The 20,447-nt window shown below is 40.9% G+C and overlaps 1 protein-coding gene across 4 annotated transcripts in view; it reads left to right on the top strand.

Annotated features, from left to right (window-relative positions):
- The window catches only part of SVEP1 (sushi, von Willebrand factor type A, EGF and pentraxin domain containing 1), a 182,730-nt gene that overhangs the window by 25,781 nt on the left and 136,502 nt on the right, over nucleotides 1-20,447 (top strand). For all 4 annotated transcript variants that reach the window (XM_072727713.1, XM_072727711.1, XM_026002685.2 and 1 more), the window contains exons 2-3: nucleotides 715-970; nucleotides 4,145-4,321. In XM_072727713.1, coding sequence (XP_072583814.1) covers nucleotides 715-970; nucleotides 4,145-4,321 — 433 coding nt within the window. The remainder of the gene's footprint in view (nucleotides 1-714; nucleotides 971-4,144; nucleotides 4,322-20,447) is intronic.

Raw genomic sequence — 20,447 nt, forward strand, 5'->3', positions numbered from 1 at the left:
ATAACATTATAAAGCACAACTCACTTGTCCTAAAATCAAATAAAGCCCAAGTGTCAGATTGAATAAATCAGTATTTTCTCATAAAGATAGGACAGCACCAAAACCAGCTGATTTTGTGCTAATGCTGGGTGGTCCAGGAAAGATGAAGGGTTGAATGAATTCTACAGTTGTGGAGGAGCAGTGGAAAAACAAATATGGAAAGTAGGTTGGCCATTATTAACTCTGGAAAAGACATTTTCTGTTACATTTTCTTCTAAGTAGGCTTTTGATGTATGATCATGGGATGGATCAGCTAACTAGGTGGATGGGCAGCTAGCTGGATATACTTGGAAATAGACACATAGGACTCAGATTTGGCTTGTGTGTTGAGAGCCTGAAAATTCGTAAAAAGTAGTTTTAACAATAAGTGATAATATGAGTAAGAGCTCATTCCATAAACATGTGCTGCTCTTCATTACCAAGGTTCATGGCAGTGATGAGCATGCTGCCACTTATGATAATGACCCATTGTAAGCACTTTTAGGTTTTTTTGTGGGTCTGTGAGAAGACTCTTGCAGGTGCTAGTCTGTGCCTATTTCTGTTTTACTCTCAATGATCCGTGTTTGTTCTCCCTCTTGTGACATGCTAACGATCTTCACAAATGCTGTTTTATGTAAGAAGGGAAGCACATAGGCCAACACAATGCCAACTCATGCTAACTTTATTTCATTACAGCAAATTCTTCGTCACTCTAGAGAAAACTCAACAAAAGTTATATTCCTCATTACTGATGGATATTCCAATGGGGGAGACCCCAGGCCAGTCGCAGCATCCCTGCGAGACTTTGGAGTAGAGATCTTCACGTTTGGCATATGGCAAGGGAACATTCGAGAACTAAATGACATGGCTTCCACCCCAAAGGAAGAGCACTGCTACCTTCTCCACAGTTTTGAAGAATTTGAGGCTTTAGCTCGCCGTGCATTGCATGAAGGTAAGGGAGACCCAGTGGCCTCACGTGATGCATTTAAATGGGAGTTCCTTCTCTCTTAGGGCTGAAAACCCCTTAGAGGCTAATACCAAACCCTATGAAAGTCTTCACTGAGCAGGATGCCCATGCATCCTCAGTGTAGCAGGAGCTGTGTTGAGCGTCCTAAACAGAGGTGACAATCTGACATGCAACAAGAGTATTTGCTTTGCTTTATTTTGTTTTTTAACAGCTGGGATGGATTTCCACTAGACTATCCGTCTGCTCCCACCTGGAACTGTTAGAATCAATGGAATGAATTTAGGTGTGTTTTAAGGCCACACACAGAGCAGGAAGCCTTGACTTAGATCTATTTACAGTTATCTGGAGAGGGGGAGTAAACATTCAGAGACATGTGTCCTGAATCTCGCCAGAATGTTTCCAGAAATAGACATGAAGATGTAAGGACAATAAACACTTAACGCATACTTCTTGACCTGACAGTTCTAAGACACGTAAGATTATGTACAAGTTGAAGAGCATTACCACAAAAAGGAATGAAGTCGGTAAACCCATTTAGTAGAGTTCTTCATACTCCATTTGTAAGGATATTTAATTGTATGATTTAGGTTAGACGAACTTCCAGGCATGGTATGGGCATGTGTCTTTGTAAGCCACGAGGGGAAGTATGGATTGGGAGGAAACGACAGGAGATCCAGCCCCAGACCAAAGCCATACAGCAAGTTGATCCCTGCAGGTATCCATGTGAAAGACTCAGTCTGATGGGCAAATCATGGCCACACGAAGTTTCAAGCAATTAGTGATGTTCAGAAGAAGCAGATCAGTCCTATCATAGTTCCAAGAGAAGCATTTAAGAGTAGGATCCCAGAGTAGCTATGGACACAGCAAAAAATCTTTAGTCACCTACTGGCTGAGTGGCTTTTGGCAAGTTATTTAGCTTTTTACCCTTAGATTTCTTGTAAATAGAATAGGGAATGAGAAGAGTACCTGTTCTATAGGATTGTCACAAGAATTAAATAGGTTAATACATATAAAATGATTAGAAAAATTACTGAGCGCATATTAACCGAAGCCCTCATTAACTGTCCACTATTATTATTATTACCTTCGGCAATTTATCTAATATCTACAAGCCTCACTTCCTCTACTTTTATTTTTTATTTTATTATTTTTTAAGAGTGTATTTATCACAAGAGACACACAGGGAGAGGCAGAGACATAGGCAGAGGGAGAAGCAGGCTCATTGCGGGGAGCCGGATGCAGGGACTCGATCCCAGGACCCCAGGACCATGACCTGAGCCAGAGGCAGATTCCCAACCACTGAGCCACCAAGGAGTCCCCCTCTACTTTTAAAATGGAAGTATTAGAATGTGTACCATATGGTTTTGTCAAGAGGATTAAATAAAATATTTAAGTATTACCAAGTATAGTGTTATTACATGGCAGCAGTTCAGTAACTCTGGGGCTTCCTTTGTTTCTCCTTTTCTCAGGGAAAAGTGATAGGTTGAGTGGGAAGGCTGGGTGGCTGTGACTAAATGGATTCTGAAATCATGGGTGTTACCTGCTGTGTTGTAGAGGACTAATTTCCAGTCATACCATTCCTCTGCTCTTAGGAGTGGGCTCTTCTAGAACTCTAAGGCCAAATTGACCCAGAAGCTCGGTGGGACAGAATGTTCTTTTGGTTACAATATTGCAACAGAGTTTTGGAAGGCATCACTTTTACAATAAGCAAGTATCTAGAATGCATAGTTCTCCGATTGAGTTTCCAGGTTTGGTAAGGAGAGATCCTGTTCCTACTGCAAAGACATGATCAAACCAAAAGAAATGAGTCTCATTTTCCCTGCCCTTAAGTTCTGTGAAGCTACTTTCAACTTGGATGGATCCACTTTTGGTCTCGAGACCATCCATGTTCAGAAGAAGCAGGTCAGCCTGCTTCTGGCCATCCTTAATCAACATAGGTTACAGAATAATAGTTTTCCCCACGTGTAAACATATACTTAACCTCTCCCATACCTGAATGCCAGTGTACCAGTCTTGGTAGCTAGATCTTTCTGCCTCCTAAGCTGCTCTATTGCCAAATCGTCTCATGGCCCAGTGCCTTAGAACTAAGTGTTCATGTTGCAGACATTTTACCCACACCACAGTCTGTTAGATGGAGCTTTAATAGGGTACCTGATTGTACTGGTCTCTTTCCCTTGGGGCTGGCGTCTTCTTTTTACTTTGCCCCTGTGTATTGTTCAGAGTCTTAATGAATAGACACAGATGTTCCCTAAATGAAGCCATCACCAATCTTCTTGCCAGATATTCAATTGCAGTGCATGTGTCTTGTTGGAACTCCCACATCTGAGTTCCTAGGAGGGGCCCATCGCTATATCTGGTCCGAGCACCAGCCCAGGGATTTGGGCTAAGGCTTTTGAACTTCTTCAACAGAGTGAATGGAACGTATTATTTGCCTGATTCTAGGCCATTCATTCTGGATCAGCCAGTGACCCTGTGAAGTCACTTTCTCGCCAACTCTGCCTGAGGTATTGAATTCTCAGCATGCCTCACTTCAGAACATGGCTCAAGTAATCAGCATGATCTCCATTCACATAAAACGTGATAAGTTACTCACAACTGAGAAATTAGCCATATTCTGATTCTATGATTACACCTGTGTGGGGTTGCTAAGTCTTTATCCAGTAAGTATAGAAATGATGGTGTCTAAAGCCAGCAGCCCATAATCAAAACTCTTGTGCGGCAGTCAAGATTGTAATTTTATTTATCTTTTGGAAAAAGGGTTTTGGAAATCTAGTTACTGCTGCCTGACCTCATACTGAAGCAGTGGAACACTGCTGGCGTGGAAGCCAGGGGAGTGACCTGTGGCACCGACTATGTTACTTCCTGCCGCATCTGGAGATTCCTTGCTGAAGCGCTTAATTTCTGCCTGACCCTGCATGGCCTCGAAAGCTTATGATGAGGTCCCAGACTGAAATAGCTTAACTGGCCGAAACAAATTCCCAGCCTGTGGTGGTGCAAATAACACACATTCATGTTTGGGCGGGAGTGGGGTGCAGTTGGGAATTGGACGGATATGAAAAGATGTTTTCTGCAACTTGTACCTAAATTTTAGTAACTAGAGAATGTGACATCGAGCTGCTAATCTGTTTTTTATTACCCTCTGTCATATGTCACTGATAGATCTGCCTTCTGGGAGTTTTATTCAAGAGGATATGTCCCATTGCTCCTATCTGTGTGAAGCTGGCAAGGAGTGCTGTGACCGCATGGCAAGCTGCAAATGTGGGACACACACGGGTCAGTTTGAGTGCGTCTGTGAGAAGGGCTATTATGGGAAAGGTCTGCAGTACGAATGCACAGGTGAGTCTCCGGTTTGTGAGTAATTGGTTCAGTTATCTCTTGTTGTGTAAGAGAGATCCCCGAGCTCCATGGCTTAAAACATTTATTGATTATTGTTCATGAATCTGTGGGTCAGCTGAGCAGCTCCTTTTGTCTCAGGTGTGCTGACTCGTATTTGTCATTGGCTATGAGTTGGGGGGGCTGCCTCACTGATCTTAGCTGGGTTGAGGGGGTTTTAACCTCTTTGGGGATCAGCTGACTGGAGTCTGGTCAATAATGATGGGCTAGCACCATTAGGTTGGCCTTTATGTGGCCTCTCAGATTCTATCAAGCTAGCCTGGGCTTGTTCACATGGTGGTGGCTGAAGTCTAAGAGGGAGAAAGGAAGTTTGCAAGGCCTCTTGAAACCTGGGAAGAGGAAGATTTGGGGTCTTCTATTTGTTTTTTTTAAGATTTTATTTATTTATTTTAGAGAGAGACAGAGCACAAGCAGGGAGAGTGGCAGAGGGAGAGGGAGAAGGAGAAGAGGACCCCTCACTGAGAAGGGAGCCCAGCATAGGGCTGGATCCCAGGACCCTGAGATCATGACCTGAGCCGAAGGCAGACACTTAACTGACTGAGCCACCCAGATGCCCTGGGTCTTCTATTTATCATCAATCAATAACCGAATCTGTCCTATAGACACTTAAGCCAAAATATACCTTTGTCTCTGTAGGACATTGAAGCTGGTGGGATTCTGGTCCTGGGGCTGCATGTAACTTGTGGGATTGTCACAAAAAATGCCACATTCACTTGATGATCTTACAGCTCTTCACAGATGTCCACAAAGGGACCTCAGAAAGCTCTAAAAGTGGCATCACTTCACAGTAGAACTCACTTCATCGACATTTGTCATTCTAACCTGCTCTAGATTTTCTTGCAAGAGGATCTTGATGTTTGTAATATTTTATCAGAAAGGCCGAGAAGAGCAATTTAAGGACCCTGGTGTTTCACCTTTTTTTTTTTTTTGGTAAGGAAATACTTGTAAATGATATTCTACTAATCTTGAGAAGTAGTCTGTGGCTTTCCGTGTTAACATTTTGCTTGTTCTGTTTTGCCTAAAAGGCAACATCTGCTCTTTGGGAAGCATGTATTCTCATGGCAATGAACAGCCACCAGGAAAACTTAGGAGCAGTAGGTTTACTCTCTACTGTACCCTGTGGTCTTTCGCTGCCTGTTTCATTTGAGCATTATTTCATTCTGACATTTAGGAGGGAGGTAGGCTTGCTCTATGGCACAGAACTGTGTCTCTCCCCTGTCTACATGATCTGCTGTCTCGCTTTCCTGTTTTCTCTTTCTCATAGGACATTTGCTTTTGTGTCCTTCTTTTATTCTCCTTTATTCCCGTTGCCCCTCAGTTCCCCTCATTTAACTTCTCCTTCCTCCCCTGGCCCTGGTCCCAGTGGGCAGACACATACTTCCGAGGTCCGAGCGTCCATGCTCACCCAGCAAATCACTCCTTTCTTGGCTCTGCTCCTACCCCACCCAGCAGGAATTCTCATTGAAGCAGAAGAAAGGGGAAAGAAATCAGCCCAACTGCCTCCGAGTTGGCAACATGCCTCCCCTGGAATCTTCCCACACTTTCATCAACAGCCCAGCTTGGCACGCGCCCCAACGCCCCCTCCTTTCCTCTCCTCTCATCCTAGCCCACCAGACACAGGCAGAAGCTCTCATTTTCTTTGCTCCGTGCTGTAGTCAGCATGTCTGCTTTCCGTGTGGTCGGAGACTGAACTGTCCCTTGCCAAGAAGCCACTGCTGTGTGGCTGCCCAACAGCCTCAGCCATGCTGGGCTGCAGCCCCCACAGCCCCATGGCCCTATAATCTCACATCCCAAGGGGTAAGTGACAGGATGAGACAGGAGGCAGTTCACAGACCCACCACCCCTGGTTCCCCAAGTGGCTGTGGCTGCTCTTCCTTGCACATTCCAGGCTGAAATATGAGTGAGGTTGTGTGGACCTGTCTGTAGAGCCCATAGAGGGGACAGGAGTACTTCTGCAGCTAGTTCTTGCCAAGAACACCAAGCACAAAAGGATTAATTTACCCATCCCTTCTAAATTAGGAAGCCTCAGCTTACTACTTTCTTTCAAGCAAGATTTAGACGACTGCATCGATATAAATGTGCCTATTGTCATCTTTAGTATTTGTTGGGAAGGGGTTAGGAAAAGGAATATTGGAACCCCAACGTGTTTGCTGTGATTTGTAGATTTGTGGGAGGCAGCACCTGTCACTAGCTTCTCTTACATGCTGGGAACTAAGAGAAAATTAATTAACTACATCTTCCCTGTGGCAGGAGAGACTCATCACCAGACCTCTTTAGGAAAGGCAAAAAGAAATATTAGCTCTAAATCATCCAGTACGAAAAACCTGGAAGCCAGGAGCCCCTCTTAAAATCGATCTAGTCGACAAATGTTACTGAGCTGGTTTTTCATGCCAAGCCCTGTGCTGGGTACCAGGCAGGGATTCAACGGTGAGCAGACTGACATGGTCCTCTCACCTGCTGGGAACTTACAGTCTACCACACAAATCAGTCTGTAATCACAGCCTGTGATATGTGCTATTAAGTAAAAAGACCCGCGCTGGAAGGAAGGAACTGCAGGGAAAGATCTACTAAGATCGTCCCTGTAACTAAGGTCTGAAGATGCCTTGATGATAGCTGTTTTCTTGCCTCAAGAGAGGATGTTACCTTTGCTTTGAATAGTTGAAATTCTGAGTATTTTTCCTCATTGTAGAAACAATGCCTTTCAGAAACAAATCATTCCTCCTTAGAGCCAGAAGGAACCTTAGAGATTGTCTCCTTGGAATCCCTTATTCTACAAGAGGAAATTGAGGTCTTCGGAAAGATGAATATTTTGTGTAAGATGGCATAGCCAGATATCAGCAGGACCCCAAAAGGGACCCGGGACACTTTTCTCTAAGTTCTCTGTTATTTCCAAGATCTTACACTCCTTATTTTGCATTTTTGAAAATAACTTCTTATATACATTGCTTTTTAGAGACCATCGACACTGAACTGCGCTCAGAGTATTTAAAAACATGGGAGGATCTGGCTCAAATTCAACCCCTGCCAATTAGAAGCTATGTGATTTTAGACAATATTTTCTGATTCTCAGTTTCTTCTATATGGGCTTAATAATGGTATATGTCTGTCTGTGTATGTATATATACATATATGTACATATACGTATTTAGGTTGAGAGAATATACTTAGATTGCTTTGGATAGTATCGGGTACATCAATTTTAATCAATGGTACTTTTATTATTAATTATTGTGAGATAATATAAATATTATTATGAGAAAGGTAATGAATATTAAAGTAGTTACCTCACGTATGAGATATTTGAAGATAAATGACACCGTGTATTTTGTAAAACTTTGCTATGGGAAGATAAGGAAGACCTATGCATGCAGGTGAATACCATCAAGAAGACTTGCACCTACCAAAGGTGGAATGCAGTTGTTTGTTTTGTTTTATTTTGAGAGAATTTGCATGAGTCCGGGATGGGGCAGAGAGACAGGGAGAAGAATCCCAAGCAGATTCCACGCTCAGCGCAGAGCTTGATGCAGGGCTCGATCCCTTGACCCTGAGATCATGGCCTGGGCTGAAATTAAGAGTCAGACACTTAACTGAGCCACCCAGGCACCCCTAGAATGCGGTTTTTACCTGATGAGTATCCAATGAAAATCACTTGACGGGATGAGCACTGGGTAATAATATCTTCATTAATAATAATAATATCTTCATTATTCTGTATGTTGGCAAATTGAACACCAATAAAAATAAATTTATTATTAAAAAAAAGAAAATCAAGAATACTGAGAGAGGGCAACAGGATAATATGCCACAGGATGTTGAAGAAAGCAGAGCTTGTTTGCTTTGATTAGGGAAAAATAGGCTGAGGTAAATTATAGTTGTTAATTCATTTCATAGAAAAGAATGCTAGAGCTAATTGTAAGGGCTTGGCTCACTGCTCAGTTGGGAGATGAGGAAACTCCATCCCATGATCACAGGGGTTGTAAGTGGCAGATCTGAAGCTGACTCAAGGTTTCCCAACTTCGTGTGGTCCCTCCTTCACTTTCGATTGTCTCCGCTGGTGCTGGGAGACTTCAAGGAAAGCTGATGACTGTGATATGACTGTGCTCTTCTCATTTTCCCTCTTTGTTCTGGTGATTAGCAACCTGGACTGCCTGGGTTCTCAAACAATGACTCTCTTAAACCCCACGCAAGGCAGTGTTGTTGCTTGAAATGGCCTGGGCACCACAGTCACAGTAAGCAGCTGCTTCATGGACAAGACCTTGATGCACAAAACGATTTTAATCATTGTGGATCCGTCCTATATCCTGAACATCTTAACTTGAACGTGAGCTTGAAGACATTCATTAGAAGATATTAGCAAGAAATTGACCGAAGAGTTCAATTTTATGAGACATTTCCTAATAGGATTGAACTGGTTTTTTATTTCCTTTGGCTCAAAAGTTCTTTGAGTTCATTTCAAAACAATCACAGGCTTTTAGCTGGTGGTCTTAGAGAGCGTGTGCTAATAGGTTTTACAGAAGGGAGGACCATAAAATAAATAGATAATCCGAGGTAGAATGATGCTTTGTTCGTGTATGTCTCATTCATTTGTTTATGGCGTTGACTATAGAAACCATATCTGATAGAAGTTCAACTAATACTAAAAAATTTGCTAGGGAAAGAGAATTTGAAACACAGTTGTAATTTGAAACACAGATCCATCCCCCAGATAGACAAGTCTCAGAGAGGCATTGCAATAAAAGAAATCTAGTTCAGCAACTAAATACATTTCAAAATAGTGCAAGTCCTTTTCTTGACTCTAACTCCAAAACAGGGTTATGTAGACCACAGCAATTCGTAAAGCCTTGCTTTTCTCATCATCCTTTCCCTTAGAAACCATAACTCTTCTGTACTTATCTCTTCAAATTCCTCCCTATACCCTCCCTATATTCATACTCAAGCACACATGTGCCTTCCAAGCCCTAATTCAAACTCCTTATCCTTCTCTCTTTCCTCTAGAGTCTGCATCACTCTCTGGGGAACCACAAATGGAGAAAGGCCAGGAACACTTGCAAATCAATCCTTTTTTTGTTGTTGTAAATCAGTGCTTTATAAAAGGCCTATGATATTTTGTTTCTTCTTCTTTTTTTTTTTTTTGAAGAACTACATAAGTCAACTTCATTTACTGTAAATATTTTGTATAATTCAGAATTCACGTATGGAATTTTTTGAGGATTTCATTTATTTGAGAGAGAGAGAGAGTGAGCACCAATGGGGAGGAGGCACAGAGTGAGAGAAGCAGACTCCATGCTGAGCAGGGAGCTTGACCCTAGGCTTGATCACAGGACCCTGAGATCATGACCTGAACTGAAGGGAGATGCCCAACTGACTAAACCACCCAGGCGTCCCTCAGGTGTGGAATTTTAGCACTGCACATCCACATTTAAAGGTTTGAGACGCTATTCCTTTAGGATTAGTAGTTGAACTTCAGCCAAGGGAACTGTACTACAGAACTGTAGAGTCTAATGAAAAGGTGTTGCTTCCATTTCTAGCTCTAGTATTCTTTTCTTCATCCTGCATCTGTGGCATTTAGACAGTGATGAGGATGACAGCAATAATAACTGATAATAATTAATATTTAAAGGGCACTTATGATATTCCAGGCCCTTCCCCAAGCATTCATATATGTTAACTAACTTAATGTTTATAATAACTCTTAGAGTATTGTTTCATTTTAGAGACAAGAAAACTTCAAGTCTGAGAGGTTGAGTAATTTGTCCTGAGTCATATAACTAATAGAGCTGGGAAGAAAACCTAAGTTGTCTGGCTCCAGAGGCTACAGTCCAGCTATAGAGACAGATATTTAACAAATGAACACACAATTAAAAATACAATTTCAAATTTTGTTACTTAATCTCATAGTTTGACCCTTACGAGGTCATCAGTATTTGATCATTTGCTACCCACAAAATAGCAGCTTCATAATGTTTTAACTGAATACTAGGAAGGAAAAGAAGAAAATGAGTTATAGAAAATGCAGATCTGCTTAGTGTTTTTTAATTATTACTCATTCATAGAATGAACTTCAAGCATCTTAGCATGGCATAAAGGCTTTGCCTGATTTGGCCTGTCTTTACCCTTTGAGATAAAAGCTGGAGCTAGTTATAGTTTCCACCAAATATCATGTTATTTCATTCCTCAGAACTTTTTTCATGCTTCTTCTGGTTCCCTTCCCCACCACACCCAGCTATTTTCTTTGTCCTTCTTCATAATGATGTCCTTCATCGTTAACAGCCACTGACACATTAATTGTGTATGCCCACTGCCTACTTTCAGAGGCATTTAATAAGTGCTCAAGAAAGAGGATGTAGGTCAGAGGTCAAGTTTAATATCAGAATCTTAAATGGATGAGAACTGAATATTGAAATCTCAGACAATTGCATAAATTCCATGTCTGCCTGGAGCACCAAAGGATCTCTAGGCTAGAAGGCATATGGTAAGAAAAATTTAAGAATGTATTTTTTTAATATTAAATATTTACATTTGGTTAATCTTTGACAACAATAAATCAAATTCAGTGTATCCTGGATGATACATCCTGGTTGATATCCTGGATGAGTCATTTTTAATGGCTAGATCATCAAATCAGTTGTGAATAGTCAGTGAACTCTTATAAATCCAAGCAATGGCAGATGTTCTAAGCTTTCCCCTGGAGGGATTTGAGAGATGCAGAGTATGAAGACAACAGGCATCTTGAGGACACTGCTTCTTTGCAGATATTGACTCCATTTCAGTGAAATTGGAATGATTTGCAGATTGAAAATTATAGCTGGATGAGGGCCAAGGCTGAGGGCTAGACAATGAGCAAAAGCCCAAGTTATATTATTTTTCATAAAAGGAGGGTACACTGTAGAAATAGAAACACTAAATTATTTGTGTGGAAGTATCTTATACATGTAAATTATGAACATAAATCCCCATCCCCCTGCTGCACACAGACATTTTCCTGTATAAATATTATGTCATTTCTTTGGAAAGAGAGAGGACAGAGAGCTCTAGAAATTCTTGAATGGAAACCAAAACATTTGGAAATCTTGTTCTCTGAGCAGAGCTTAGCTGACTTTTTTTTCCAAAAACATCCCCAGTGGTGCCTAATAATGGATTTGTAAGGTATAAGGAATTTGTACAACGTATTCCTATTTGCTTTTTGTGAGGGAATATTGCTATCGTTTTAACACTGGTTACCATTACCTTAAAAAGGAGCATGGGTAACTGGAATAGGCTAGTTTGTTCAGTTTTCCACTGAATAAGGTAGGTATTCAGTCCTGATGGTGCATATTCCAGTCTATCATGATTTCATAACAGGGAAATGTAGAGAATTAGATGCATATAATCACAGGTGTGACACATCATCAAACTCCAAAGTCATTAATTTTATTTTCAACTTGGTTATTGTATTCTTCATCTCTGTGACTTCTGTTCGGTACTTTTCTCTCCTTCTTTTTTTCTTCTTTTCTTTTCTTTTCTTTTCTTTTTTCTTCTTCTGCTTCTTCTTCTTCTTCTTCTCCTCCTCCTCCTCCTCCTCCTCCTCCTCCTCCTCCTCCTCTTTTAGAGAGATAGAGAACACACTCATGCCTGTGTGGCTGGGGGAGGGATAGGAGAGAGAGAATCCTAATTAGGCTCCATGCTGGGCCCAACTTGGGGCTCTATCTCATGATCTGAGCCAAAATCGAGTCACTCGCTTAACCAACTGAGCCACCCAGGCACCCCTCTCTTTGGTACTTTTTTATATTTTCTCTCTTTCCATTGAAGTTCTCACCATGCTCATCCATTCTTCTTGTGGGCTCAGTGAGCATCTTTATGACCCATTACTTTGAACTTTATCAGGTAAATTGGTTATCTCCATTTCTTTAAGGTATTAAGGTTTCTTTTTCCCCCTGAGGTCTTATATTGTTCTTTTGTTTGAAATCTATTCCTCTATTTCTCCATTTTTCTTGATTCTCTGTGTTAGTTTCTGTGTATTAGATAAAACAGCCACCTCTCCCAGTCTTGAAGAAATGACCTCATGTAGAGATGAACCTTAACTCTGGTTCTCTCAAAATTTTGTGATTGTCCAAGCAGCCATTTTTATTGTTAGTGGCTCCTACTTGTTGAGGGTGAGCCAAGACAGGACAGTGTCCCAAAGAGGAGGAGCTCAGTTGGCATCCGATTACAGGTTGATTAGAAGCCAGACCATCAGGCAGCAGCTTTTAAAGTATGCAAATATATATAGTCTTGTGGGAATGCTTGCATAAGCCCTCCAGCCACAGAGAGGGGGTCTAGAGGTGTCCCTTGGGTGGCAGTCATAAAAAATTGAGGCTCCAGTGGAGTGTATAAGCTCCTTTCGGGGAGATATTGGTGAGCTGTCAGAGACGGAGGGAGAGCGCCAAGATAGTGTCCACCTGCCTTGGTTCCCTCAGACTGTAGGCTTCTATGCGCCAAACCTGAGACTTGTGCCCACAAGCCAAGCTCCAGGACAAGTAGCAGGCCTCTTTGAAAGAAGGACAGGGGGTGTGTTTCAGTCTGCAGTCTGTGCAATACCTTGGGGGTGGTAGCCTACCCAAAACTCTCTCTCCCATTGATACCATCTCTGGCACCCAAGAGCACAAGCCCCAGGCCCCCAGAGCCAGGGGATCAAGAGGCAGCCTTTGGACGGCAGCTGCAAAGCCAGAGCACCAGATGGGAGATACTGTCACTGTAGAGTATGGCAGAGAGACTGAGTACAGACGGTGCCTGCTGGGAAAAAGGGGGAGGAAAAAAGCCTAGCATTTAAAACAAATAAACAAAATGGTGCCCACTGGCTAGAGCAAGCGTGAAGATGGCACCTGCCGACCAGCAGGCATCTAGCTGTGCACTGCTTGAGATGCCTGCCCCCCAGGCTGACCCTTGAAGGTTAGCAAATGAGCCTTATCACAGGAAGTCTGGGTGCCTCTGGATTGTCTGCTTGTGGCTGAGTGGGGCAGGTGAGCGGCAGGAGCCCTGTGAGAGCTGCTCCTCTGTTGCTTACACCCTAGTAGAGCTTCAGCTCTGTCAGGTAACAGGGACACAAGCCTTGAGCCTGGTTGGTTTTCTAAACTAGATGTTTCTGGGCCTCATCAATCAGGTCCAGGTCTCATTTTGGGTTTTTTTTAAAGATTTTATTTATTTATTCATGAAAGACACAGAGAGAGGCAGAGACACAGGCAGAGGGAGAAGCAGGCTCCCTGTGGGGAACCCAACGCGGGACTTGATCTGAGGATCACGACCTGAGCCAAAGGCAGATGCTCAACCACTGAGCCACCCAGGTGCCCCCAGCTACAAGGCTTAAAAGTCCGGGTGCCTGATGTGGGCTTCAAACCCTTCAACCCTCAGGGAGAAACTCTGGGCTTCAAGTTTCCTCACAGTGGTGGGTCACCCCAGGCAGGGATGTGGTTTAAAGCGAGACTGTGTCCTAACCTCTCCTACCCTCCTCAATGTGGGCCTGCTCGTATTGTCTGATATGTAGGGGTTGCTCAGTTTTTAGATTTTTTTTTTCAGAAGTTTTTCCATAGGTAGCTGTAGAGTCGAGGTGTCTTTGGGATGAGGTGAGCCCAGGATCCTCCTAAATTGCCATCTTGAACAGGGACCTCCCCAAGTCAGTATGATGTGTATTTTTTTTTAAGATTTTATTTATTTATTCATGAGAGACACAGAGAGAGAGAGGCAGAGACATAGGCAGAGGGAGAAGCAGGCTCCATGCAGGAAGCCTGATGTGGGACTTGATCCCGGGCCTCCAAGATCACGCCCTGAGCCAAAGGCAGATGCTCAACCGCTGAGCCACCCAGACGTCCTAGTATGTTGTGTTTTTTAAAATACTCATAAAAAATGTATCCAGAATTCTAAAATTATCAAAATAAGGATTATAACCAAATTCTTATCACTATAAAAAATCTTACTTTTTTCCTTCTATTCCGTAGCCCCCTCAGAGGTAACTCCATTAACAATGAAGAGGACACAAAGGAAAACGTTTAACATCTGCCAATTAGCAATCTTTATTTGCTCATGTAACGCCTAAAAAAATGGAAAACCCATGTTCCCCTTATTGATTTTTAAGTAGCCGCGGGAAGTTTTTCAGCGGGATTTTAAAAGATGGTATTGCCATAACACTCTATTGGCTTTTAAAGCAAAACTATTATGTCACTTTTAAATGTACCCATTGAAATTGAAGTATATAACAAATTTGATTCCTTCTAGTGGTATCTGTTTGTTGAGCAGCTTTTTTTAATGCAGAAACTTTGCATAGTTTCTTGTTTTCTTAGATCTCTTCCATGCTACTTGAGCCACATAATTCAAATGCAATGTATTTTTATATTCTAGCCTTTTATTGATCACAGAATTCTACTCTGCCACAAAAATTGTGGATATACATTGAAATTCATTTTTAAATTTTATGTGAACAAAATTACTGTTAGATCAAGTTATTATTGTTACTTGTATGTAATTTGTCAAAGATATTTTGATACTTATTACCTGTAGAAATAAGATGCTACGAGAGATTCATGTCTTCATGAGATGGATCATTGATTACTTCATGTGTCTGTGGACTTGTATTATTAGAATAAGATAGCATACAGTATCAATTTCGTTTCTGTTTTTCATTTTTGTAGGTTTTAGTGCTGAAAACACTTCTTCATACAAATATGTGGATTGAGCTTGAAGGAGTTGTGTTGTATTGACATCATTCAGTTCTTTGAGTTCCTCCTGAGTTATGTGCCAAAAATAACATGAGTTATCTATCATCAAAAAAAATATTGCAGATGATCTATTAGCTGACTGTTCCCTTAGGTCCTCTTCCAATTTTATCGAAACTGAAGAATTGGAATACTTTTGACTTGCAAAAGGAGTTGTTACCCAATCATTAAAATCGTTATAATCATTCATTTATTTCACTAGTTTCTGGAAGTGCTCCAAAGAGACTTTACGAGGACCCGTGAAAGGACTACCTGTTACTATCTCACATGGAAGTGCTTTTTTAAATCTGATCATGTCTAGGAAAATCAAAACAATACAAATTTTTAAAAACTTTTAGCAATCCAGTCATTTCTGATAAAACTATTTTACTTAGAATGTGCATTAATTTTATTTACTTATTTTTATTTATTTGAGAGAGAGCAAGCACAAGCAAGGGGAAGGGTAATGGGAGAAGCAGACTCCCTGTTGAGCAGGGAACCTGACATGGGGCTCGATCCCAGGACCCTGGAATCATGAGCTGAGCCAAAGGCAGATGTTAACTGACTAAGCCACGCAGGTGCCCCAGAATGGGCATTAATATATTCTTACCAAAATCTTGGAGCCAATATTTAGCTTATTTAATTTATGGACAAATATCTATATGTAACCTTTTGTGAAAATATTTCACGCAGTTAAACCTATCCTCTCAATCAGACTTATGTTCTGAGAGAAAAAGGCTAAATAAGCTAATGCACATTTTGGTGGCCAGCATATTACCTTAGATTTCCACAATTGTTAAATAAGGCGGAGACCCTGCTCTGAATGTCTCAGCTGGATGGAGAAAGTTACTGCCACCTTCAGTATCTCCCGTGGACATTGTCTCCATAGCTTTGCCCTCATCAGACTCTTCTGAAGAAGTGACATATTCTTTGACACTATTCAGGAAGTTGAAAAAGAAAGGTGGCAAGTGAACAATGCCTTTACTCTTACTTCCCCAGCTTAACATGTTTCTGAATTCAGAATCTCCAAGAAATGAGCCTAAATATTCCCATTTCCAATGTCAGGAAATACTGAATGATATTTAACTGAAATATGTGTAAAACAAGGAACATTTCTTAGAGGACTTGCTTGTGGTACCTTAATGAAAGGAAGGTCTCCAGGTATCAAGATTTTGAATTGTGCTGGAGGTTTGTTGCCTTGGGATGATGCGCCCTAGTAAGACTTAGAAGAGATGAAAAATACACATTTCGTTTGAAAAATGAATGAAGGGCAGTTGCAAAAAGGTGTGCTACGCACTTTCTCTGGTACATCAACTTAGGTGAGGGTACCTATCATGGTTGAGGTTCTGGAAGTCATTTCTCTAAAATGATTCATGCCACAACCACAAACCTCTTGCAAAATTTTTGCCTAATTAGGTTCCTCGTTTGCAGACAAAGAAACAGTGTTATAGAATTTAAGAAGTTTCTCTAATGTCATTCAACTGGAAAGAAGCTAGCATGCAAACCCAGCTCTCTCAGATCCCAGAATTTGTGCTGCCTTTTAGCCATTACACTGCCTACAGTCCATCCATAGCACTCATTGCACGGTCATTATCCATCAAAGAAATGATCTAGAAATATTTTACTAATCTTCCTAGGTTATGTTGAAAGTAAACTGTTGCTTCTAAGTTGTAGCTTAACATCCCAAATGTTTGGTTCTGCGGGGTCTGTGTGGGGTTGGTGCTTACTAAAATGTTAGATGACTAGCCAAGTTTGGATGTTAGCCAGTGTTAGCAATTTGAAAATGATAGCACAAGCTACAGAAAATCAGACTCAGCAAAATCATGATGTGCCATGTAGCATCCTAAATGCAGGTACTCGTGAAATATGTATATCGTAGCATCTATATATCGTATACATACAAACATATAGTTATCGATTGATTAGTGGCATGAATCTTACTCATGAATCCTGGTTCATGACTGTCACTGACTGTGTTTTTCTGGGCAGGTTTTTTGACCTCTGTTGGACTTCACTTTTCTAGTCTATAATAGCTGGATGGTTATAAAAATTAAATGAGATAATATGTACAGAAAGCTTGCTAGGATGCTTGGCATATAGCAAGTGCTTGATTAATTTAAATTATTCTACTCTACCCGTGTGGTCCTCAGTAGGGAGCGATTTTGCCCCCCAAGGGATATTTGGCAACGTCTGGAGACAATATGGGTTGTCACAGCTGGAAGGAGCTACTGTCATCTAGTGGCTAGCGGCCAGGGATGCTGCCAAATATCCTACAATACACTCAACAGTCATCAACAGGTTCCAAATGTCAATAGTACTGAGGTTGCAAAACTGTGTCCTGTATTGACAGAGTTAATGTTTTAGCATAAGATTAAAAAAGCATTACTGTATCTCTTTGTAAAGTTTTAGAGGAAATAGCAAAGCCATGTGATCCTATTAGGGGTAAATTATCTCTTAATTATGATCATTGCAAGCATCGTATGCTCCATCTGCCCCAAACTGCTCGTGGCTTCTCAGACACTTCCAGGCCTTTTATGGTTCCGTGCTTGTGCATCTTTGTCTTCTTTGCCTAGAATATTCCACATCTTGTCTGTCCAGTAATTTCTTACCAGTTCTTTAAGATTCATGACAAATTTCACTTTTTTCATGAAACTTTCCCTTTCATCCCTTCTTCCACAGAGTCATTGCCCGAGCAAAAAACTTAGAGTTTTTTGATTTTCTTAAAAAACTTTCTTTCTGTTAAAACACTCTGTAGTATGATCATTTGGGGTAGGTCTTTCTTCTTTAATATTCTATGAATCCCTTTAGTGCAGGATTATGTTCAACGTCTCTTTCTTTTTTAATAGCCGCTGCTACGTGGCACAGGGACTTGGAGTCAGCATTAATGCATTTTGAGTGAAGAATGAATGAGTAAATAAATAAAGCAAACTGTGTGTTCAGATACTAGAACACAGCATATGGAAACTCTGCTTGGTTCCCAACTTCCTGAGAATTTTCCATTCCTTTTTTGGAGAAGTGAAGGTGAACAAGTCTACTGACCCTGAGAAGCACTGGCTTAGAATCAAAGCAAGCCATCTGGAAGGCTGAGTTCAACATAGGAAGTAGCTAATAACACATTTATCTCTTTCATGTTATCTAGTTATTGACATTATTTTCCAAATCTAGTCCTAAAACTGTGGCCTGTGTGCGCATGTGTATGCGCGCGCGCGTGTGTGTGTGTGTATGTGTGTGTGTAGCTATTTGCATGTATTGATGATTGATGGCTTGGAGAAGTATTTTAATTCATGTAGCAATGCAAGATAGCATTCCAGGATGTTTTGAATTTTTACCATTTAAGCACTCATTTAACAAATATATAAAGCAAATCATCATTGCTCTATGTAGTATAATGTTAGTAGTTGGGAAAATTTCCATTAAAACTCGAGATTTATAAATTTTGTCAAAATATGGAAGCAGGAAAAAAATATGGAAGCAGGTGTATGAAAATATGTCACGGATCATGAAATAAGTTATAAGAAAAAATTAATCAAATGCATTTCATATGTGAAATACTGCAAACACGACCATAAATATTAATAAAGCAAGTTTACTATTTCACCATCAATACTTAATATTTTAAACAAAAAAGAGTTGTTTTACCATTGTATGAAGTATTATTCTTAACCTAGGAAATACAAAGAAATAAATTGGAAGTCACTAGAATTAATAGATTTATAAGTTAATAAGATAAATAATTTAAAATCAATAAATTTTTATGCAAGAACATTAAGTTTAAAAAATCTTATTACATCCCATTCACAATAGTAAAAAAATATATACATTTTCTAAGAATAATTTGAAAGAGAATTATGTGCTCCTCATGAGGAACTATACAATTTTATTGAAACTGATATATGAATAAGAAGGTCAATTTATGAATTTATGCAGAAGGAATACTAATTCCAGTCATTTTTAAAAAGATTTTTATGTATTTATTTGACAGAGCACACAGTTAGGGGGATCAGCAGGCAGAGGGAGAGGGACAAGCAGGTAGAGGCAATGGGAAAAGCAGGCTCTCCTCTGAGCAAGGAGCCTGACATGGGGCTTGATCCCAGGACCCTGGGCTCATGGTCTGAGCTGAAGGCAGATGCTTAACCAACTAAGCCACCCAGGTACCCCAATTTCTAGTGAATCTAATACTTATGTACACTCTTCATCATATTCTGTTTCATGGACCAAGGCATCCGTAAAGCAATAGTTAGGCATGAAGAAATATCCCTGACCACCAACCAACCACAAACTGGACCTGGCAGCCCAAACTCTAAAATGCAGCTTCTCAATCTTGGATATTTTTGGATGTACTTTGAAATTTTGCCTCTCTGCCTTTTGTTTTTTAATTTTTATCACATTTTTTTTCCTTTTGAGATAATGATAGTGTCACATGCAGTTTTAAGAAATAACACAGACTAATCCCCTATATCATTTTCCTAGCTTCTCCCAACAGTAACATCTTGCAAAACTGTAGAGTAACATCACAATGTGGATATTGACAGGGACGCGGAACAGGCTCATCACCACAAGGATTCATAGTGTACTCTTTTAGAGCCCCAAACACTTCCCTTCTGCTGCTAGTTGCCCTCACTTTGACCTCTTGCAAATGCTAATCTGTTCTCCGTTTCTATAATTCTGTCATTTCAAGAATGTTATATAATCATTCCCTCAATAGAGAAAGAAGGATGGGGAGCATTGCCTTATTCCTCCCAAGTGAACATAGATATCTGTGTTCCTCATTTTGCCCCACCCCCACTGACACTAATATGTATGTGTGTGAGAAGGATCCTCATTACTGCCAGATGTGGATGGAATTTCTGGTTCTAGGGAGGTCTCCTTATTGCTCCCCACGTGGCCTTCCCAGACACTACTAAGAGGGGACCTCTTTGCTGCTTGGTGGTGATAAAAGTTCTGACTCTCCATGGACCTGACACCACTACGTCTGGGTGCATGTGGAAGTGAGACCTAACCCTCACCCTTGTCATCTCCATTGGTCTGAAAGACTCCTCTCTCTGCTTGGCCTTCTCTGATACCACTCTGGCAGAGGTATTGGGGTGCCTTGCTAGAGCTTTGCAAGAGTACAAATATAGACTTCCCACTTGATCTCTTCCTGGTATGGCTGCACTGGGCCACAGTTTTTCAGTGGTGTTTGATTGGAGTAGAGGAGTTGACTGGTTCTTGTTTAAAAGTGTCCTAACTGCCATTTCTTCACCCTTTGCCTGGAGAGAGCAGTATTTTGTTGTTTTGGGGTGTTTTGTTTTGTTTTGTTTTGTTTCGGTCCATTCCTGTTGGTGTTTTGTCACTCAGTTTTTGTCACCCTCAGTCAGGGCTATGTG

The sequence above is a fragment of the Vulpes vulpes genome, chromosome 12, assembly GCF_048418805.1.
Source record: "Vulpes vulpes isolate BD-2025 chromosome 12, VulVul3, whole genome shotgun sequence".
NCBI lineage: Eukaryota > Metazoa > Chordata > Mammalia > Carnivora > Canidae > Vulpes > Vulpes vulpes.